At 55.7% G+C, this 23,043-nt stretch overlaps 1 protein-coding gene across 3 annotated transcripts in view; it reads right to left on the bottom strand.

Annotated features, from left to right (window-relative positions):
• RBPMS2 (RNA binding protein, mRNA processing factor 2) overlaps window positions 1–19,781 on the bottom strand; it is a 29,878-nt gene extending 10,097 nt beyond the window's left edge. The window contains exons 1-6 of one of the 3 annotated variants that reach the window (XM_080397159.1): window positions 19,110–19,781; window positions 6,229–6,306; window positions 5,495–5,533; window positions 4,869–4,931; window positions 3,143–3,293; window positions 2,322–2,470 (exon numbers count right to left, since the gene is read on the bottom strand). In XM_080397159.1, coding sequence (XP_080253285.1) covers window positions 2,322–2,470; window positions 3,143–3,293; window positions 4,869–4,931; window positions 5,495–5,533; window positions 6,229–6,306; window positions 19,110–19,169 — 540 coding nt within the window. In that variant the 5' untranslated portion in view covers window positions 19,170–19,781. The remainder of the gene's footprint in view (window positions 1–2,321; window positions 2,471–3,142; window positions 3,294–4,868; window positions 4,932–5,494; window positions 5,534–6,228; window positions 6,307–19,109) is intronic. The other 2 variants (XM_080397158.1, XM_080397157.1) reach the window with 2 other exon arrangements.
• Window positions 19,782–23,043: the final 3,262 nt, after the last annotated feature.

Below are 23,043 nucleotides of genomic sequence, written 5' to 3'. Positions count from 1 at the left end.
ATCTTGGGAGGAAGAACCACAGCTGTCCTGGAGAACAACCCACATATCCACCACCCCACCAGCAAGGCAAACCGGCCCCTACCAGTGAGGGCAGAGGGCTCAGCACACCAGGACTAAGGTTGCAGCTTTTGGCCCAGTTTGTGAGCAAAAGTCATCTCACTGACTCCACCCTGCCTTGGCTCCACGAGGGAGAGAGCTCCAGCCCAGAACCCAGCAGCTCAGAGCTGCTAGCCTGAGTAATGTTTAACCCCATAACACTTTATTGGTAACATATACTGTGCCAGAATGTCTCCCTGCGAGGTCACACCAGCTCAAGCACAATGCAGCAGAGAGTGGCTGTAACTGCTTGGCCAGCCCAGCTGCTCCTCAGCACAGAGCTGGGTCCAGCCATGGCCGCAGCCTGGAGGGGCTACGCTGGCTCCCTAAAGTTTAGGGGCACGTCACCACTTATGGACCTCCTTGGGTCGAGAGTCCTACCTATACTGGGAGCTCCCTGGCACCTCAGGGTCATTCTTCAGGCCAGAAGACCTCTTTGAAAGCTAGTAGCCAGCTAACTGGAGGGCAGGAGCCAAGACTGCAGAGAGAAGAAATCTGGCTGAAGGCTTCCTTGATACCCTCCACTTTAGGAGAGGGGAGTTTTTCTCCCTCACCACACACCATAAAGTTTTGGCATCTAACCCTTATGCCCAGGTCTCCATACAGTCACCGATGATCATCCTTGAAGGAACTGCACTAACAGCTTCACCTTCCTCAACCACCTCTGCCAGGCCACAGGGGTTTTCTCCTGGCCCTCCCTGACAGGGGAAGTTAGCCACCATCCTACACACAAGGGGCAGGGAAAGGAAGACATCTGCTCTCCTGAGTTGCCCAGGAACAGAGCACACTCCTGTAGTTATGGGCACCATCAATAACTTTTAGAGAACACCAGCAAGCACAACCCTCCCAGTAAAGGGTCAGCCTGGCTCTGGAGACCCTGGGAAGAACAAGCCAGTGCCTGGTCCTGCCCTGGGCCCCACATACTTCTTGCCTACCCTGCAGGAGCTTCAGCCCAACACTAGCTCACCAGTAGAAGCGCAAAAGCATCAGAGGCCTGCAGGTGTGCAAGGGGCAGGACAGACAAACCTATGCAGGCCAGGAGCTTGCATCCCCTCCACTGCCTCCATATTGCATCTGGGAAACAAGCCTGGGCTGAAGCTGGGCAGTTACAGTCAAGATGCTTGCAGGAAGCAAGAGGAGGATGCCAAAGGGCCAGCTGAGCTGACCATCAGCAGAACAAGGTGAGGGGACACAGCTCTTCTCTCAATTTAAGCAGGGAAGAGCAAAGCGAAACACCCTGCTTGGCAGGGCTAAGCCCCAATGCTCTGAGCTCTAAGCCCAGAATCCCACCGCCCTGATCCCTCGTGGCACTACTACAAGAGCAGAGACCAAAGCAGGCAGAGCGCAGCTGGCCGTAACACCAAGCAGGGCAGAGACACTCCACATTCTCCTGGACAAGCGCTCCAAACCAAGCACCTTAACTTGGAATTAGGACACTACTTTTGTTTTGGCTTTCCCTCTGTATTTCCGTGGTTTCAGGGACTTCATGCACAGCAGGGGTGTTGGTCTCAGTACATTAAAGCATTCCAATCTCAGACCAGTACAGACATCCCTACACCTCCACCTGTCAGCAAGCGTAGCCTGGGGCACCAGGCAGCTGGTTGCACCACCACCAGCATTTCCAGAGGCTCATACACAGAGCGACCCTCTCCAAGGTGGCCAACACCACTGTTCCCTCAGAGACTGTCACTGCAGCAAGGCTCTGATCACTCGTCTCCTGCAGGACATCCTCCTCCAGCTTCCAAAGTATTTTAGTCTCTTGGCCCAAGGGGGTCCCAGCTGAGCCCCTCAGCTTCAGTACCAACTAAGCCTGTTGCCTTCACTGTGACTTCAAGGAGGACATTTTGTAGCTATTTTACTTGCTGGCAGGTAGCATTTCCTACCAGCAGTCCCACAACATGATTCTCTGGCCAGAGAGACCAGCAAAGCCAGCCAGAAACTGAGCCCTGACTTTCTCCCACCTGCCTGCTCTTGCAGAGAAGCAGGCTGGACCTGCAGGCTCAGAAGTCATTGTCCAGCTCTGACTGCTCTCAGCCACGTAGCCCTCTCCCCTGCAGTTTGCTCAGGGCTGGGGGCCCCACACACACACTTCAGCCAGGCTGAGGCTTTGCCCAGGAGCCAAGGTGCAGAGGCCAGGGTCAAACCAGCTGAGCAGAGACCCCAGGAGCAAGCACTGGGGCAGGGGAGAGAAGAGAGCCCAGTTCCTGGCATGCGGAGTGACTCACCTGAGCGTGAAGAGCAGCAGCCGCAGCAGCAGCTGCCGGGTACGTGAAGGCAGCATGGGGGATGGCGGGGGTTAGCTCCGTGGTGTACAGTGGGTAGGGAGCCCATGCTTCTGGGGATGCTGGAATAAGAGCCGCTCCAGTCAGGTCATCTAGAAGGGAGGAGACAAGGTGACAGCATCTCAGTAGCTGGCCTCAATGGCCCACTTCAGGGCCAGGCTCTGGCTTCCCAACCCCAAACTAAAGCTTTGCGCTGCCATTTCAGTGAGGTATGAAGTTTAGCACCCTGCAGCATCTCTGCCGACAGCAGATCTTCTGGCCTCCCAGCCTTGCCAGGAGAGGCCAGGAACATGCTCCACCACTGCTCAGCACCCTGCACAGGCTTTGGGCAGGCTGACTCACACATGCCACAGAGGGCTGGTGCCGCAGGACAGCAGGCCATGAGGCAGAGTTCTCAGCACCACGTTACAGCTGCCCAGCCAGCCTCAGCAGGGCTGCTCGCCCCACCAGGCTACACTGAGGGTGCATGCCACAGGACTCATACTCTCTGCTTCCCACCTAGCAATGGTTTGAAGGACTTATTGTATCACTTGAACTACCAAAACCAACTCTGCTCTCCCAACACTTCCAGTGTTGGCCAGAAACCTTATCAGATGCCTGTTACTGTCCAGCAACCCTAACATGCTGGCCTTCCTGCACCAGGCATATTTCAGGCCAAAGCATACATGGGTATGGTTTCCTTCCCACCCTAGCAGCATTCCCAGGGTTGGACATCTCTCAGGTTGGGCCAGCCATGACCTCAAAGTCCCTCCCAGCATACTCACAGGGGTCCCGTGCAATGAAGTGTGCACCCAAGGCAGGGTGGATATTGGTGGGGTTTGGTGTGGCCATCAGCTTGCTCTTGGCCATCTTTGTGTTGGCTTTAGCAAACTCTAACCGCAAGGTCTGGGGGTTCTCTGGGTCAAAGCGGATGCCCTGTCACAGAAGAAAGCACAGGAATCTCTCAGAGGTGAGGTTTCCAGTTCAAGCACAGGATGTGTCTATTCATGGAGCAAAGCCCAACCAGGGAACCAAGGCCATCACCCTGCAGTCACATGCCCAGAATTTTGTCACCTCATGGCAACACGAGCTCCCACATGCTTGTATTTATGTTTAGCTGGCCTAGGACCAGTGCTTCCAACATGAGGGACACTGTTCTGCTCCTTACATGCAGTTCACCAAGCAGCATAGCAGTGATGGCTACCAGCACTGGTCAGGAAGTATCTGTCTGCTGGAGCTGGGATAATCCCATCAATATGAGGGCTCCTATATCTACTGCCAGCCTGGGCAGAGACCCTAGCACATGCCCCACTGCCCAGGGCAAGGTCTACAGCAGAGCAGAATCAGATCAGCATGTCTTGCTGCCTAGATCCCACTAACTTCTGCAGGCCCATGTGGGGTGGAGATAATTTTGGGTATGCCTGCCACACTGACCATTCTCACATCTTTTTCTTGAGCTGGGGCAGTTTGGAAATGCTGTGAATGTGCTGAATAGCCTGTACCACACAGCTTTGGCCCTACTTCACAAACAGCAGCACAGGAAGGCTGGTGTCCTTCCCTTCTGAAGGACAGACCTCCTGGCAGGCCAGAGTCCAGGACAAGGACCTGCTCTGCTGAACTGCCATACACTTTTCTTCAGGGCATTTGATAAGCCAGGCTTTAACAAGGCTGCTAGCACCAAGCAAGTCCTATGGCCACATGATGGGCCAGCTTTGCGCTGAGCCTGCTTCACTACCCACATACCCTGTGAGCTTGACCTAGAGCTTCACAAAGCTCACACTAACACAAGTAGTGCTCCACATGCCTTAGTAAAGAATTGCAGTGCGTCAGCCGGTACCCCCTGTGCCTCTGCATGCCTGGGAACCACCTATGCCCCCAGCGCCTCTCTTCTCTGGGGAACCAGTCCCCCACAGACAAGACGACCTGCCTGCTTCAGGTACTCCAAGCCAAGCAGTCAAGCCAAGACAAGCGCCCACCTGCAGACAGCAGGAGGAAAAGCTCCTTAAAGAGCAGCTCTGGCCACACATCACCACACACAGGTAATCCATACTCATTTGAGCAAGGCAGGCGTGTGTCTCCATCTTCAGCTCCTCACAGGGAGGAGAGGGAGCACTAAACAGATAAGAAATAGGATCCACAGCCTGGATCCTGTTGCTAGCAGCCAGCTGTTGAGTAAGGAGGTACATGCCAACTTGAGGAAAGAAGTAGCTGTTCTTTCCCATACCCTCAGAGGCCCTCAAGCAGTCTTCCAGTGGTCAGAAATTATACCTACACTAAGTGTGGGACAGTTTGCATCCATTTTCTTAGGCTGACGTCAGCCTTTAAACAGCTTTCCTACTTCCCTGGTGAGATGCTGCAGAAGCATTTAGCTTCCATAATCAAGGACACAGCTGAGACACCTTGATCCTTCCTGTGCGATGGACAAGCCAAGCACCACTCTAGCCCACAGCTCCAGGTCTAGCTACAGCAGGGCACATGGCCCCCAGCCCTCCCAGCACATCAGGTACTCACATTCAAGGCGTTCTTTGCTGCTTCAGCACCAGCCCGGCTGTCAAAGGTCACAAAGCCAACTGGCTAAAAGAAATAATGCTGATTTCAGTTTGGAAGCCTCTTCCAGCTCCTCAGACTACCCTGCCACCCCCTCTGCCCCGGACAGCTTACGGAAAGCAGAAGCAGAGGGCCTCAAACAGAGCTTGAAGGGTCTTGGGTCACCAGGCCAAGATTCCTGCTCTGTCTGCTCCCACCACAGCAAGACACTTTGGTATTCCTACATGTGGGGGACACTGCTCACCCTGGTAGTCCCCAGCAAGGGTACCTCTTGCCCACTAAGGGAACTACTGCCTTGATTAGGATGGCCTGGGGACAGTTTCTGGCAGCACAGTGTTTGAGATTGAAGCATCGGGTCTCACTGAGCCCACGTGCTGAATGGCTCTGTATCTTCTATTGCTGCCCAGGACCACATGCTGAGAGCTTGGGGCCGGCCAGGACAGTGGAGGTGAGCAGAACCCAGCTGTATACATGGCACTGAACACAGACAATACTTTACATAGCAAAATAGTATCTGTCCCTCCTCCCCTCCCAGCATGCCTGGTTTTCTAGCAAAAGCTGAAAATACCCAAGCTGGAAGAAGGAGGTACCTGCTTTGAAGTTAGCTTGATCAGTGACCCTTCATAACCCTGCAGAAGGGAAGAAAGGCAAGTCAGTGTCAGGTTCCTGAAGGAGCCAAGCTACAAGAGAGACACAACATGACAGCTCTAGGAGCTCCTGTAGCACCAAACCCTTCAGAAGGCAGGGCCTGCAGCAGGAGTAGGTATGCTAACACTTTTCTTTCCCAACAAAGGAGGGGACAGATTACACCAAGGGCAGAGTGGCTACCTTAGCTAGTCCATTCTGGCCCTTTGGGAAGAAATCCCCTTTTCTAGCTCTTCACCAAGCTACTAAGATGAGGACCCTGCCTGGCTAGTGCCTAGAGAACACAGAGCACCCTGTGCTAGGAGAGTGCACACAAGAGAATCCCACTTTCCCCAAGGACAGCCTATGTGGCAATCCAGTGAAGGACGGACAGTTAGGGGATCAGGACACATCCATCCTCAGGGAAGGGCTGGCCCAGTTGGGCAGCAGGGCTGACCAAGCAGCCTTCACTGAACTCTGAGGCAGCACAATTTTAACAACAGGCACCAGGGAAGGTTACCCAGCTGAGTGCAAGCCAGGGGCTACCTACCATACTGGTTTCGTACCAGGTTCCCCAAGCTTTCACAGGAGGCCTACCTTCCTACTTCATCCTTGTTTCTGCTCTGGCAGATCTTCACTGCAAGGTTTGCCACACGACTGCATCTTTCCCACCAAAGACCGTGTCTGAAGACCTTCTTACCTTGAATGGTCGGAAGAGTAGGTAGAGCTCTCTGGGCTTGATATCCACAGGAAGGCCACTGACAAACAGCGTACGTACCTAGGAGAGGGGTCAACGAGGTCTACTGAGAGGAGATGCTTAGTACCAAAGCAGGAGTACAGAGCACAGTTCGGAAGTTAGGTGCAATAAGAGTAGGACACCTTGCAGGCACTGACCCGTCCTACATTAAAGGAGCACTGCCCAGGATAACACAGCCAGACCTTTCCTCCCTGCCACAAAGGATTTAGACCTTTGTGAAAACTCAGTCTCTAGCAGAATAGTCTGGGTTGCTTAAGGCACAGACACCAGCCCTACAGCCTGACTGGACCTTGATGACTAAAACTTGAAAAGACTGCTAAAAGACCATACACTGCCAAAAATACCAAGTTTGACACATATCAAAGGTCCAGAGGAAACCAGTACAAACCCCAGTCGTCTGTCTAGCTTTTCCTACAGATAACACACTAGATCTCCTTTCTTTAGCCTATCCTGGCACTTCAGCCACTGATTCAAAGACAGCCTTCAATTTAAAAAAAGTACCTCACTGCTATACTCACACCTTTTGACTCCTGCAACAGCCCTAGAACATCATTGTTAGGGTGATTTTTGGGTCCATCCTAGCTCCTTCACCCACACACATCAGACCATTCAGAAACTGCTCCCAAACAGCTCTTACAGTGTTAGTTCTGTTGTGCCCAGCCAAAAGCCAGCTGTGCTGCACCAAGGCCATGTAGGCTGCTCCTCTTCCCAAGCTACAGAAGTCATGTACCAAGTCCAAATTCACTCAGCATGTATAAGCAAAAATATGGTACCAGAGGAAGATTCCAATAGATAATCTGTTGAAATATCTCTAATAGTTCACGTGAAGTTGTGCTTACTAGGGCATAAACATTACAGCATATCAACCGAGCACCAAAGCAGGGAAGTTTCTCCTGTTTGCAGGAGAAAGAACACACCTCCTTGAGCTCCTGTGGCCAAGACAGTCCTGCCAGGGCAGAGACATACCCTTCATATCAACTCAAGGGGCAGCTTAAGCCCTCCAGGACAGACAGTGATCATAGAGTCTTGGGATCCTCTGCTCTCTGTGCATGCTGAGACTAAGGGCTACCACCACCCCATGAATACCCCAGCAGGCTGCTATCACCCCCCTTGATGTGCAGAGCCCTTCTCTAGCCTAGCATCTCTCAAAGCTGCTGCAGAATGTGACCACTGAGCATCCTTTCCTCCAACGCTGGCATGCTTCCCATCTCCTCCCCAGTTCCTCTGCATGGACAGCCCTACCATACACCCCAGCTTTTTCTTTGCCCTGTCAAGGGAAGCAGGATGCTATCTGGACCACTCCAGAAACACTTCCCCTGCCCAGACTCAGTCCCACAGTCCCCCCACCTGGCTCAGCCCCTTATCTGATGCATCACTCCAGGGCCACCTCATGCCCAGACAGAGCAGGCAATGGCACTGTCTCTCAGCTTCCTGGCTGCCTTTAAGACTTTGGCGCTTGCGCTTCAGCATGAGCTACATGGAGCGCTTGCGGTGCATTCCCAGAAGACACACGGCCATCTCTTGCAGGACTGTGCAGAGTGTGGTGGCACGTATCTGCCTCAGCCATGCGAGAGCACCATCCCTTTTCAATATTTCAGGATCTGAGTGTGCTCAGACCCCAGAATGGATGTTTCTTCCAAGCAGATAGAAATCTGCATCCCTGCTGAGTCTCTAAATGGTCCTGTGATGTGTTGCTAAGTAAGTCCTTACGACAGGCGTGACAGAATGGAAGATGCACAGTTGCTCAGGGAAGGGGAAGGCAACTACTCTGAGCCCTTAAAACAGCCAGAACAGAGCAACACAGGTGCTAGGAAAGCTCTTTGTCAGAGGTCAAGAGCTCCTAATGCCAGCCCCACAAGTGGCTGCCAAGGACAGGAGCAAGAGACCTTCTCTCACAAGCTAAAAGCTTCCCTTGGCCTCCAGGTCCTGTCTGTCACCATACACAGCATTGGAAAGGGGATCCCAGCCAACCCACAGCACCTGCCAAGGGCTGGCATCACCCCAAGGAAAGCCTGGGCAACTCCAAATACCACCAGCTAACATCTTGCAACAAGGTTTCCCCAAGGACCTCAAGATGGACCGAGGAAGGTCTCTGCTCAGAAGAGCTTGTCAGAAGCAATGAAACCAAGTGGTTGGTTTTCTGAGATCTCTGCAATTCAGCACATCCATAAGTGATCTAGAAAAAGGTAAGGGGAAAGCAAGACTAAGTCATTCAGGGAAGGGAGGGCGAGGCTGGTGAGAGACCAGAGCAATACATTCAAGGGGCAGAGTGAGATCACTTCCGAGATCAGGCGTGAACATGGGATCAGCAACAATCAGAAAGCAAAGGTGATCAGGAGTCCAGCCTCCTCCCTCTGCTCCTAGAAAGAGGAAACCACTGATTAGGGCAAGAGGGTCTGGATGAGCATCTTCCAGTGTATTAACTGAATTGGGACTCTCCAGTCACCCCTTTGCAGGCTAAGTCCTGCAGGCTTTTAAAGGCCACCAGGACCACCCAGGGCTAATGAATCCAGGCTTCCAGCCCTTGCACTCAACATGCCAAGATAGGGCAGGCTTCTGCTTAAGTATATTTGCCCTGCTTTAACTCCCTGCCACCAAATCCCAGATCCATGTAGCTATCCAGCCTCCCCACAAAGCAGCTGGAAAAGCCACAGGACAAAAAAGAAAAATGTGTACATCTCTTTACATCTATCTCCATCCTGGGCTAGATCAGGAACTGCCTGGACCAAACTGGATGTTCAGCAGGAGCTTGAAGATACAGCAGAAAGATCTCCAGGAATGCTCACTCTTAGCCTCTGCTACCAAGCACTCAAAATGTGATACCAGGTGAGAGCAATTCCATCTCACCCAGGACAACTGGTCTTAACCAGACACACATGCACAGAGAGAAGCAGGGCAGTGGGGTAGGGAGCAGCTCTTGCCTAAGACAGCCCAGCAGGGTCACACAGCTGGAGGCCCTGCAGAAAATGCTTTCCCTTCCCCATCCCTGCCCCCTTTGGGGATATCCCCAGTCCAAACACCTGGCAGAGATGGAGGATGTGGGGACAGGGTGCACCTCTCCAGGGGCTGCATGGCCACCCAGAGGGACAGGGTGCTTTGCAGAACAGGAGAAGGACAGCCAACCTAAATTTCCCCTGATACAGTGCAGCTCTGCTAATTGCTTTAACGATCAGCTGTGCACAGTTATGGGCTGCTTGGATGGAGGTTGGAGCAGGCTCAGCCCCACTGGCACCCAGGCTGGTGGCTCACTATGTCATCTTCCCCCAGGTAAGATGGGATGGGCTCACCACTCATGGTGATGGGACACCACGACATTCCATCACTGTGTCCTACCTGGGCGAACCCCCCCAACCTTCCTCTCCCTGCAGGTTTTCCCCAAAAAGCTTGTGGCCTTCTCCACCTGGATTGACAGGACCCACTGGGCACACAACACCTGAGCCATGGATGCCATCATCATCACCACCACCATGGCAGACATGTGCCAGGAGGGACAAGACCATCTAAGCCATCTCAGAAAGGAAGGATCCCAGCATAGCCTCCCACTCAGAAGGGAGAGAGGGAGGGACAAGGACAAACCCATTCAGTGTTCAATTTGTCATGGCTTTAAGTCAGTCCTTACACAGCTGTGTCTCCCAGAAGGGACACACACCTAGCAAGCATAGCCAGGTACTTAGCACCAAGGCTTTAAAGAAGTCAAACAGCAACACTGCCTGTTCCTACCACAGCCCCAGCACTGCCAGGAGGTCAGCATGGATCTTACAGCATCCACATCTCCTGGCCACATCTGCTTTTAAGTAAGAGCTCTTGAAAGGGAGTCCCAAGCAGAGCCAGACACTGCCCTGCAGCCCAGAAGGGTCAAGCTATGTCAGAAACATAGGTGCAAAGGCACAAATACCCACCTCCAGCGAGGCCGCTCTGGTAGGTCTCCAGCACTGAGCTTTTGTTAACAGACAGCTCTGAATCCTCCCAGAAGCCAGCAAGGCTGACCCTGCCTCCTGCCTGATCAGCCCTTTTGCTGCATTACCTACAACCCTGCTTATGCTCAGCTGTGGCCACTGTAGCCCCCCAAAATTGGCCAGGTCCCAGGGCCATGCTCACAGCATCAGACACACACAAGCCTTTACCACCAGCAATTAGGAAACACCTGAGGCCAGCTACAGCAGAAGCATGCCCCAGTGCTTCATCCACACCATGCCGCCAGACATCCCCATCTCCAGGAAGTCACTCCCAGCTAAATGCCATTTTTTCCTGGAGGCAAGCCATCTCCCACTCATTCACAGCAGTACGTCCACCGAGCCTTTTTCCTATGCCACCAGCAGAAGGGAGCCCCACAGCACACTGCTGAGGACAGGGACAAGCTCTGCCACAGCACCTCAAGTGCAGTGCCCACTCCAGGCAGCCACCCTGAGGTCCCAGCAGCTCAGACACACAGGCTACAGCTCTTCCCATGGGAAAGCATCCCAGCTGGGGGCCCCCAGCACCCAGGCCGCGCCACAGGGGGATGCGGAGCCCAGCCCTGGCCACAGCCATGCAGCCAGGGCCATTTGACACGAGGCTGCTGGAATGCAGCAAGCTGCTCCGGGAGCCGGGACTTATAAGGCACAGCAGCAAGAGGCAGGGAAGTGAGCTTGAAAACAGGGCTGCAGGGAGGGAAGCGCTCAGGACCCCAGCCAATGCTTCAAAATGAGAGCACACCCTCACCTGGGACTGGGGCTGCAGGGTCCCTGCCCCAGCAATGCAGGGCAGGGGAAAGCTGGGACAGGGAGATGGCTGGTCTGTGCTAGGGACAGCTTAGGCAGAAAGCAGGGCAGCCCCACCACCACCGAGTGTGCCTCCCAAGGGGAAGGGGCTGGCCAACAGGCTCCTTCACCACTCCATGCCTCAGTTTCCCCGACACCTGTGGGGCTCAAGAGCAGGGAGGCTGCAAGAGCTAGCTGCCTGCTTGCAATTCCAGCACTGGCAGAGCTCCGATGTCCTCGCAGCACCGGCAGGTAGGGTAGCACTGAACCCCAGTGCAGGATCAGACCAGAAGCTGCTCTATCCAGGAAGCCCCAAGCACCCAGAGGGCACCACACACACACACCGGAAAGATGTTCCCCCATCCCCAGAGGGTAAAGAGGGTCTTGAACTTCCCCCAGCACTTGAAGCAAGGAGGGCTTCGGGCATTTCTCTCCAAAAATCAGCCTTTTGCACAAAAGACACCCAAGGACCAACATCCTGCTTTCCAAAAAGGAGGAAGGCAAGCTGACCACAAGCAAACCTGAGTGTGAAAGTATTTTGTCCCCAAGGCTGGGGCATTTCACATGTGACACTGCTTATAGCTGGATCAGCCCCTCCCCAGCATTGCTCTTCCTTCATGTCAGGCAGAGGCACATCAATGGGGCTCAACCACCCCTGCGGTCAGGCTAGGAAGGCGTTCAAGCAGTGGGGGAAGCTGGGAGAGGCACCAGCCTCTGGCCGGCAGAGCAGGAAGCACATGGGAGCCGATAAGTCCAGGCACAACGGGACAGCACCCAAGAATAGTCCCCGGCCCCAGTGGAGGAAGCGCTGCTGGCATAGCTCTGCAGTGGAGACTCCCCCCAGCTCTCCGCTACCGAGTTCCATCCCCTGCACCTCTGCAGGATCTCATGGAAGGGATGGCACCCAAGGGAGCTTGGGCCACAGCAGAGTTTCAAAGCTGTTGAAACATTTAGGGATGCCAGCCACACAACTCCCAAGAGATTACCGTGCCAACAGGGCAGTTGCCCAGCTCAGGGATATGGCCAGTTCAGCATCCTCAGGATGCTATCACAGCCTTCCACCTAGCCAAGGGGTCTCCTGAGCTAGAAGAGACATGCACAAGTATTACAGCCAACATGCTGCCGAAGGACACTCACATCCATGCTTGCACTACCCAGCCCACTGCAGTAAGCCTCTGGCTCCAGAGGCCCAGCAGCACATCTGCCACCCTCTGATGTTCAGAGACCTACAGACACATCTCACCATCAGCTAGAGCCACAGACCTTACCCACGGGGACAGCTATCGCACCAGGTAAGCCTGCTGCAGACCAGCTCCTCCTGCCCATGCCCAGGCATTTGTTATCCTGGCAGAAGGCACAGAGGTAAGAAGAGTTCCTGCCAGCCTCTGCCCTGAGAAGACATTGGTCTGGATGCAGGACTCTCACAAGGTACAGTCTCATCTCAGGTAGAGTAAATCTCTCTGCAAGGCAATTCCTGGGCGCTTTTCAGTCCTCTGCCTCCTCTGTCCACAGAGCCAGGACACACCCAGAGAGGCACACTGATTATCCTCAAATCAACCCGATTCAGGGCAGCATGCTAACAGCCATGCCACAGCCCCGTGGAGCACGCCTCGCGTCTCCATGGCCCAACAGCAAGCAAACTGTCCACAAAACCCACGTGATGGCAAGATGAAAGTTTGCAACAGCTCTCCACTGTTGACAGCAGTTATTGGAGTGTCACCCCAGTCACAGGGAGACCTTTGGGGACACCAATAGGATGACAAGTACCCACAGGACTATGTCACCATTGCATTAGTCCAGCTCTTGGCAAGACAGGGCCACTAGGCAGTGGGCAGGAGCTGTGCTACCCAAAGAGGGACCAGACATTCCGACCCTAGGCAGCATCATGCCCTGATCTCCCTCTGCACCACAGGGCACCCCCCCCACAGGGCCACAGGTAGGTACCCAGCCCACACAATATAGAGGGCAAGGCAGAGAGAGGCAAGGCCACCAGCCCAGGAGAGCCTGGGGAGCAGCGCACAGTAAGAATGGATATGACACAGCCCAAGATTTATGACCAGCTTCTAGTGGGGACCTTGCCCCAGCTAGCTCCCCACTGGCATCCTACTGCAGGCAGGGAAGCCACAGGAGGCAAGGTTTCCCTCCCTCCTCTGGTATCTCCCAGGAGCTGGGTGCCCTCTCCAAGTCTGTAGCTTGCTCTGCACTTCAAGCCACTGCTATAGGTGACCCCAGAGAGTCACATGTGCAGACAGACACTGGCCTCCTGCCCTCGAAAGCAGGTAGGAGGGACACACATCCCCAGGCCAGCAGCTTCTGACACACAGCCACGTACTGAGACCCGACCCTGCACTAATGCAAGAACCCACCACCACATCCCTTGCGGCACAGGAGGCAATGCACCCCCCAGAGTAGGAGGTACAATGTTCCCATAGCCTCTTCTGGGCTACACAGCAGGGCTGGAGGTCCTCCATATAGGTAAGACTGCCCTTACTAGGTCCTTGGGTTTCCAGCAACCACAGTCTGCAGCCAGGTAGGTTTGGGCTCAGTGATCAAGGAGAGAAATTTGCAAGGTCAGCACACACAGTCCCATGCAACTGTCCTCCAGAGAAACCCACTGCAGCAGCCACTGGGCTGGCTGGAGGCAGGATCTCATAGCTATGCTCTGCCATCCTGTCCTACCACTGGATAACAGTTGTCCAGCTGGGCTTGAGACTGTTCCTTCACATAGGGCACACAGCCACAGGTCAACATCTTGTCCCTGTCCACAGATCTAGGTGCAGGAGATAACGTTCACCAGACAGATGTACAGAGCCAGTGTCAGCACTATCCCTCTTCTCATCTCCAAGCAAGAGCCAGCAGGTGAGCCCTGGGGCCAAAGAAAGCCTCACCACCCCCAACATGTCAAGGAGAGCCTAGACCTTGTGTAAGCTTCTAGCTCCGCGTTCACCTGCTGTCCAGCCGTCATCCAAAGTGTCTCAATGGCCCTCTTTGTTGGGGCTGAGCTGAGGAGGACAGCAGGCTCTGGGACAGGCAGCCTCTCAACCACACCATGACCCTACAGTGCAGCGGTCAGTGTCCTCACCAAGCCAGCAGCACCCACTGCTACTGCAGCAATGGCAGGGTCTCCTGGCAGACATCTCCTCACAGTGCTGGTACCACTGCCTGCCCCAGCATCCCTCCTCAGACACTGGGCTGGCTCAGAACCACAGCTACGCAGACATACCTCAGTATGGCCCAGGTTCAGCAGCTCCAGTGCTGGAGCTGCATTCCACTGCCCTGCTCCCTCACCAGGTCCAGCTCTGCAGCTCCAGGCGTGCGGGAGGAATTCAGTTTCAGCCATCCCACGTGGCACACAGGTCTTTTAAAGCACAAATTAATTCTTCCACTTACAGCCTCTACCACGTGAGCCATCCTCGTGTAATGGTGGCTGCTGCTGCAGAAGGTACTTCCCCACTCCAGGGGTGGCCTGTGATGTACAGACATCCCCAAGAACACACTTCTGAGATTGCTGGTCTCCAGCCCCAGGGAGGCTACTGGCTCTCAGTTAGCACCTGGTACTCCTGAAGGGAAAGTGCTGAGCAGGGTAGGCGAGGTGCTGACCACCTCACTTCCACACTCACACCCTGGTGAGGCTTCAAGCAGAAGCTTTTACTTCACGCACTCTGAGGTCCAGGACAGGCAGAAGCATTGCTCTGTGATCCAAGTAGCAAAGTCTTCATGACTTCACATGGCAAAGACCAGCAAGCCCAAAGGTTCTTTTGGCTCCAAAAGCCTTCCATACCAGTTTGAGTCACACCTGACTTCCCGCAGCACCAGTTCCCCTAGTAGAAGCACAAGGAAGGACAACAAAGCCTGAACCACTCTTAGTCACCTTCCAGACCTCTCCAAGGGCATCCTTCCTACTTTGGTGAGGGGAAAGCAGAGTCACTTGCTAGCAAGGGAGCCTTTGGGTTTGGTCCTTCATAACAACTTCTGCAGGCACCACCAGAAACCCCTTCATTTTTGAGGGAAAGCTCTGCTCAGCAACTCCTCAGATCAGCCAGGGAGGAAGACTAGTTTATGAAGCTGGGTCTCATTTACTAGACCAGCTACAAAGCCAGGTAGCAAGAGGAAGAACAGTTACTCCGTCATGGGGACTAGTTGGGATACTGATGCTCAAAGCAACTTAGACTCATGTCTAAAACTTAGATTTGAAAGAGAAAGACAGGAGAAGGAAGCTCCTTTACCAGGTACTTACAGAGGCACAAGGATGTGAAGAGATAAGAGGGAGATTCCCATGTCTCTCCCCCAGTAACAGCAACTCATCAACAGACCAAGAAGAGGTCTGGGAACACACTGGTTCCCAGAACCTCTGTGTTCACGGTGACTTCAGGGTATTCGCTCAGCCAACAATCTGTCACTAACAAAGCTGAATCTAACATTAAGGGGACTTTCATGATGCATGAAAACAGCTCTCAAGCACCATCCTGCTTCAGCCAGACCACATACAAGAGGATTAGTAAGTGGTGACCATACCTACTACACCCTCAAGTTCTTTGTAGCAAAGAGCAGCATCATAGTCATTTGACTTCAGAAATTATATTAACCTTATTTGTTTCAAGTCAGAGAGCTAGAATCCATGCATGCAAGAGCTATCTAGGTCCACTCAAGCAGAGATTACAGAAATCAAGAGATGCCTGGCACCAGTCCATGAAGTGCTACAGACATCCAGCACGTAACACAGGCTGCTCACCAGTGGCATTCCTGGGTGGTTCTGGCAGCCTCAGCTTGCAACAGCTAAGCAAGGCCAGGGATGAACTACTTGCTGCTGAGGAGGAGGTCTGGAAGCCGAGAACCTTCTGCCTCCCCTAGTGTCATTGTCTCACTGTAATGGGCAACACCTGCAGCCTTGCCATGGCTCAGCACAGAAGACGATCCTCTCCTAGCAGAGCTGAGCCAGGTAGTTTCTCCTGGTCCTTACCTGGGCTCTGCCCACCCAGCACAACCTCACATTTAATGCTCTCCACAATGTCCAAGCCCTACCACAGCAGCGGCAGCCACCATCACGGAGCTGCAAGCAGGCTCTTGAGACTGACCAAGAGGACACAGGGGATAACCGCTGACTTCAGCCACCTGCTTTAGGCATCAGACAGCCAGCTCCAGAACCACGCCACTGCCCACAGACCTACAGCTTCCCAGTGACCTTCTGGGAGAGCAAGGATCAACATGCAGTGTAGAAGCAACACTTCTGCATCAGTCACCCAAGACAGCAAGGCAAACCCTGGGGCTCCTTATCTCAACACGGCCACAAGCACACCCACACTGCCCACGGCAAGCCCCCAGGCTGGTCCGGCTGCTGGAGCAAACTGCCTGCGGCAGGGGCGTGCATCACCTCGGCAGCCGCCCGTCTCACACGGCCCCTCGGCAGCGCTGGGACGCACGCCGTCACGTCACACAGATCGGCGGCTGCCTGCAAAACTAAACAGAAGATAGCTGCAAGTGGGGAGGGACCAAGTTTGGGGAGGTGTCTGGTGAGGAACAGCAGGGACTGACATTAGGCCCTGTTTGTTTAACATTCCCGTTAACGGCCTCGAGAGGAGCAAGAGGCATTCCTGTCCTCCGCATGTCACCGGGCAGGAAGTGGCTGCGAGATCCAGGGGCTCACAGATAAGATAAAGGGAAAAGCTGAATTTGGGAGCTTCATCCCACCATTCTGGGGCACACAGCACCCTTCTGCAAACACTTGGGGGGGCAGCAAAGGAGACTCCCAGCAGAGGTGGAAGGGGGGGGGGGGGGGGGGGGGGGAGCAGGAACGGAGGAGTGTCTGCAGCACCAGGATCTGGCAGCATTATCCACACAGTGTGGAAAAATATTCCAGCACACCCTCCTGCATATGCTGGGACTGACGGATTCCACTTTGCACTAAACGTATTTATTACGTATCAAGGGGAGCTCTGGGCAAGAATTTGGGTGGGATGTGGGATTAAGCCCCACAGATCATGCTGGGACCCTGAACACAAGGTCACTCCTTGTGTCACCATTAGCTTCATCTGCCGTGAGGAACAGCTTCTGGTCAGCCAGGAAGACATAAGGAAAGACAAGCGTTCAGAGGGCTCCCATAGGCTGAGAGCGGCCACCACAGAGCCCAACCAGCAGCTCATCCACCCACAGAGTTATTTGTAATGCATCCTGGCAGAGGGGGCTTTCCAACAGCAGCCCCACCAGGAATAGGGACACCATCCCCCAGTCCCAGCCCACCACCTCCCAAGCATCCTCAGCCACCTCCAGGGTAATCAGTCCTCTGCTGCACCACCGGGTGCAGGGTGACAAATGCACCCAGAGAGGCTTCAGACCTTCTGGCAGGGTGGACTGGACTGTCCCCTTCCCCACACACACTCAGAGGTGGCACGATAGAGAGCAGGGGCCACTTCTGCTCAACCCCTTCCCCATCCCCCAGGGATGCAATCTTTAATTCCATTTTTCAGCCACCAAGCATCATCACTCCGGGGCAGCCCAGCCTCCCCAAAGGGCTAGGATTTCCAGGCTCCCAAAATGCAATAGCTTCCAGCACCCACTTCACCAAACCACCACCTGGCTGTAGGGAATGAGCTGGCTCTGCCCCAGCACCAAGACCTCACCCAGCCACCACCCATGAGGCACCAGCCCAGCCAGAGCAACGCCACTGGGATGCACCAAGCAGCATCAACCTCAGGAAGCTTTGCAGGCCAGTGAATAATTGGATCAAGGAGACTCATTGAGTCTTCTGCACATGCGTGCACAGCCCATGAAACCCCCTGGTACCGAGCCTCCCCGCACCAGAGAGGCTTCCCAGGGCCCCAGGTGCTCTGTCTCTCTACCCACCCACACCAGTGCCACCCATGTCACCAGCAGCATCACATGCACATCCCGTCACATCGCCCAAGCCCTGCTCCATGCAGGGGAGAGAAACACTACAGACAGCGCCTGCCAATCCATTCCACCCCATTACCCGGGTCCCCCCATGCCAGGGTTGAAGACCAGCAGGTGCGACAGCCCCAAGACAGCTGGTGCATGGGGACCCTCCAGCTCCGGTGGGTGGTGGAGCAAGCCAGGCGCCATGTTGCGGCGGCACGAGTGCACGGCGCACTGGAGGAGAGCAAGGGGAGGGGACAGAGCATCTCCCCGGTCCCGAGGGCCAGGCGCGGAGGACTGCAGCAAAATGCTACTGAGGCCAGACGTTTTCCAGTGCCCTCTCCAAGATGGAGGGCAGCCTGCAGCCCACCGCACCAATGCCTGCTCAGGGGGTGCAACAAGAGAGGCACCGCACCAGCAGCAATGCTAGCTCCCAGTCAGCAGCTCCAACAGATGGAGGGCAAATATGCAGGGTTGGAAGCTCAGCTTCTGCACGTGGCTACAGACAAGCAACCCTTGCAGCCCTTCCAGCACAGGGTCCAGCAGCACCCAGGCTCTGGCTTGCAACGGCCACCCAGACGAAGGGGGCTGCTGGCAGGGTGGCTCGCAGCCCTCCAGCCCCAGCCAGGCTGCCAGCACATGGGGAACCGGGGCAAGGTGTCCACCACCGCAGTCCAAGCACATCCCCAGCAGCCCACATGGGCAGAGCGCTGCCTGGAGGCAGGAGCCTGGTGCCCTCCAGCCCCAGGGGCCTGGGGAGGCACACCGTGCCCCCGGGCACTGGCTAGGCGGAAGGGAGCGGGGACCTGCCAGTCCCCTGCCCCGCAGGGACCCTGGGCTGACATCGGGGACTCCCAGTCGGGGCTCGCCCTGCCTGACCCCCAGCCCCTACCCACTCCCCGGGACGGCCCGCGGGGCTCCAGCCCCGACACCTCCGTACCCCGGCTGCCAGGGCCCGGTCCCAGCTCCCCAGCACCTTGCCTCCGGTTCCCTGACGACCCCGGGGATCCAGCTCCGGCGCCGGGTCCTCGGCTCCCCGACCACGGCGCTGCTCTCCGGCCCCGGTGCTGCATCCCCGACGCCCCATCCCCGGTTCCCCACCGCCCCGGTACCGCATCCCGAGCTCCCCGCGGCCCCATCCCCGATTCCCCACCGCCGCACTCCATCCCCGGTTCCCCGATGCCCCGGTACCTCAACCGCGTCCCTGGCGCCTACCTCCTCCTCGACGTTGCCGCTGCCGTTGGTGTGCTCGGTGTCCTTGTTGAGGTTGCTCATGGTGGGGTGGGGTGGGGTGGTGGGGTGCCGGGGCAGAGGGGCGGGAGTGGTACCGGCTGCTCTGGAGCTCCGCGGGGGCGGTGCGGGGCGGTGCTGCCCTCCCGGCTCACATGCGGCGTCCCGGGACCGCGCCGCTGTTAATGGCCGGGCCGGGCCGGGCGGAGCGGAGCGCAACGAGCCGCAGCTGCGGGGCCGACGCGCCCCAGCCCCCCGCCGCCGCTCCGGTGCCGCCGCCGCCGCCGCCGCGCACCGAGCAGCGGGGCCGGGACCCGCCCGCCGCCGCCCCGCCCGCCCGGGGCCGCCCCCGGGCCGCCCGCCGCCAATCCCGGCCTGGCCCGCCTCCCCGGGGGGTGCGGGGCTTTTTTTTTTTTGTTGGGCTCGAGTTATTTTAATTATTTTACCCCCCTCCTTTCCACGAAAAACTTTCTCAACTTTGATGAACTTTCGGGCTTTGACTTTCTTAAAGGGCCCGCCGGTCTCTCCGCCGCGGCGGGACGTGGCTGCCCCCCCGGGTGTCCCCGGGGCCGGGGGATGTGGCCGAGCCCCGCGGGGGTCCGCGTGGGGGACCGCAGCCCCACGGTCCTGGGCCGGCAACCCCGTAACCGCCTGATGGGGAGCAGCGGCCCCGGGGGCTCAGGACAGCAGCCCCGCATCCCCCGGGACAGCGGCCTCAGGACAGCGGCCCCCCGGCCCCAGTGACAGCCGGGAGGTGCCAGAGGCACAGCCCTGCTTGTCGGGCCTGGGAGGAGGCACAGGGCTGGGCACGTCCATCTGTCCGTCTTCTCGCCCTTCTCGCTGCCTGCGCTGCTGCCGAACCGGCCTCATCCCAACGGGGCAGGCGGGGAGGCTGGCACGGGCTGGGGCCAGGCCCTGGCAGGGCTCCCGGCCCTGCTGCGGCCCCCCCACCGTGCCCGGGGAGCAGCCTGACCCCTTCCCATCTCCGCTATGACAGCTGGAGAGGACGAAGAGGGTCCCGCCTTCTTCCAGGCCTTCATGCAAAAGGGCAGCCCGCAGCTGGGGACATAACGGGAGCAGAAAATGGGGCATGTGGCTCAGTCCTGCATGTCGCGCCCCACAGCTTGGTCCCTGTGCGAGACAAACCCCAAGGGTTCGGGGTTAACCTGCCAAGTAGGAGATGTTCAGGGGATCACATTAAGCCACTTAGCTTCACCAGCGTTGCTAGTACCCAGTCCTCACTGCTTTCTCAGCACCAAGGCTGGGTGAAAGTGAGGGGAAACATCAGCCCTACCCGGCCCCGGCGGTCCTATAGCCCCCACACACTGCAAAAGCAACATGTGCTCCCCACCCTTGGCTTGCCAGGGTTAGCCCTGGCTGGAGATACTCTAATGCACCCACGGCCTGTGCCAACTGCACTGAAAGTCACTTCAAAATATTCAGTCCATGACTGGCTCCAAGTGACAACTTGCCTCCAGCAGTAGCTCAGGGATAAGGTTTTGCTCATGTGCGTGTTGTGAAGGAGTGTGAGCCTGGCTGGGGGCAATCACAGCTGATTTCTCTGCTGACACCTGGGTTTACTGCCCTGTTCAAGCCCCAGCCCCTGACTGGCTTTGCCACCTGGTTATGCAGAGGCTCCCCATGAAACTTTAACCCTAAACTCAGCTGCCCCCATGCACAAGCATCATCCAGCACAACACAAGGAACTCCAGCACCCTTGGTGCAAGCAGTACTATCACAGAGGTGAGTCCCACTGTCAAGCAAGTGCCTGTAGGGCCATGTGGTTTCATCGCAGGAGGTGTGTTGGAGGGGAATAAATGTCCTCCTGGGCCCGTCGGCTTTGTATTTCCTTGCTTTCTAGGTTAGGGCTTTTAGCAGCAGCAGCCGTTAGCAGGCGGCACCATGGATTTGTGTGTTGATTCTCATACAGACCGTGGCAAAGCAACTATTTTTTTGGTAAGGCTGTGTAATGAGCAGCTAAGCCACAGAGCCTGATCCCTGCCACATCCTGCAAGAGGGGAGGAAACCCCCCACTTTTTAAGTAAAAAAAACCACAACAATTTACTTATTTACAATGTTGTCCTACAGGGTGGGTTTTGGCGAGACTTTTCACATAAAGAATACACCCAGCCTGCCGAAGCACAGGGGGAGCCCCCCCTTCCACCCACGGAGCTGGGCACAGACAGCAGCAGAGCAAGAGCTTTCTCCCATCCTCAGTGATGCTGCACTTCACCATAACTTTGTTCCCAGTGTAAAGCTGTGCAAGAATAGCACTGCCTGCCACGCCAAAAAGCCTTGAAGCACGCCTGCCCTGACAAAGACCAGGAATATTTACTTCCTGTGCTAATTAAGCAAAACCCAGCATAACCTCACAGAGGTTTCTCGGTGTTCAGGGGCTGTTTTTTTTTATTTTCTACAGAATTTGAGTCAGGAGACACGGAGCCTGTGGCAAGTGGAGGAGGACACAAAAGGGTGGAAGTCAGAAGCAGTAGCACGTTTTCTTCAGACCCCCAAGGAAGCTGTGCTGCGCACACACGCGGAGGAAACACACCGTCTCTTCCACAGCAGGAGAAACACCCACCACAAATGGAAGAGCCATTGCATCCGTCACGCTGGGGCAACAACAGCAGGTTTACCACGTCATTGCCAGACTGGTGGCCTATAACCTGTGGTTTACCCTGTAGGCAAGTTCATCATGCTGCTGTTCGGCAAGAGAGAAGCATCTTGCTTGCACAACCACCCCTCAGAGCTGTATCTGGTGGCAGCATCCCTACGTCCCAGCATCTTGTGGTCATAAGTCCCTTTGATGTCCTGATAAACATCACACCCAACAGCCTCTCCACCCACCCCCAAAGCACTGGAGTGAAGCAGCACATGCAGCCCTTGATGGCCCAGCCAACTGTACAGTGAGGAGATGCTTCCTGTCCCCAGGAGCTTAGAAGGGTGGACAAAAGGTGGGACAAATGAAGCAGTCACTGCTACCAGCTTGTGCAGTTGAGCCAGTCCACCAGAAAGTTGTGATGCCTCTGCGGTGGTTTGGCTGAGGATTTTTTCTTTGAGTCATTCTTCACTTGCTTGTGAATATGCTCAGCTTTAACTGTGTGATCTGAGTCCACATCAGCTGAACCTGTGCAGGACCAGGGTGACACTCTGGTTTGGACCATGCTTATCCAAGTTTCACAGCAACACTTTTCACCCTGAGACATCTACCCAACGTCCGCATCAGATGCCCTGTCCTTGCCGCACCAACATCCACCAAGATGCACTGGTTAGAAGAGCAGAGGTGATGCTGCAACTATCCAGCCTGCACTCACCCACCTCTCCCACATGGGTTCCTGTTCGAGGTGGATAAGCTGGCAGTGAAGCCAAATCCACACTGACAAAAGGCACTTAAGACAAAAAAGTTACTTTTATGCCCAAGACTGCATGGTCTCCTGCAGTCACATGAATACGCACTTCACTTGCGGTGTTGCAGCCTTCATCACTTGCATGCAGCCAGTGTGGGGTAACTCAGCAGCAATGCCCCCCTAAAACCAACTATTGCTGTCACAAGCACATGGCAGGGCTCAGAAGTCAGATTGCTGGTGAGACCTCCAAGCCACAAGCCCCAGACAGGTCACTGCTGGCTGGAAAACAGCATCTTCATCTCCAGAGCAAATTCCAGGTCTCCCCCATGCTACTTCACACACAGGGCCATACCTGTCCCCAGCTGCCCTGCCACAACGCCCCACGCAAGCAGCTCCAACCACGCTGTCCTGCCCCTAAACGACGGGACCTGCAGTGCCTCACCAAAAAAAAAGAAGGGAAAGCTGTGAGGTGCTCATAACCATCAAGCAGGTCCTAGCAAGGGGGTTACTTAAGTACCCGAGATAGAAACAGGTTGTAATCAGCTGAAAAATCAAGGTGGGACTTGAAACAA

Source organism: Falco punctatus (genome assembly GCF_963210335.1).
Source record: "Falco punctatus genome assembly, chromosome: 7".
NCBI classification, from domain to species: Eukaryota; Metazoa; Chordata; class Aves; order Falconiformes; family Falconidae; genus Falco; species Falco punctatus.
Note: the sequence above shows the minus strand (reverse complement) of the source record. Positions and strands in the feature narration are given on the sequence as shown.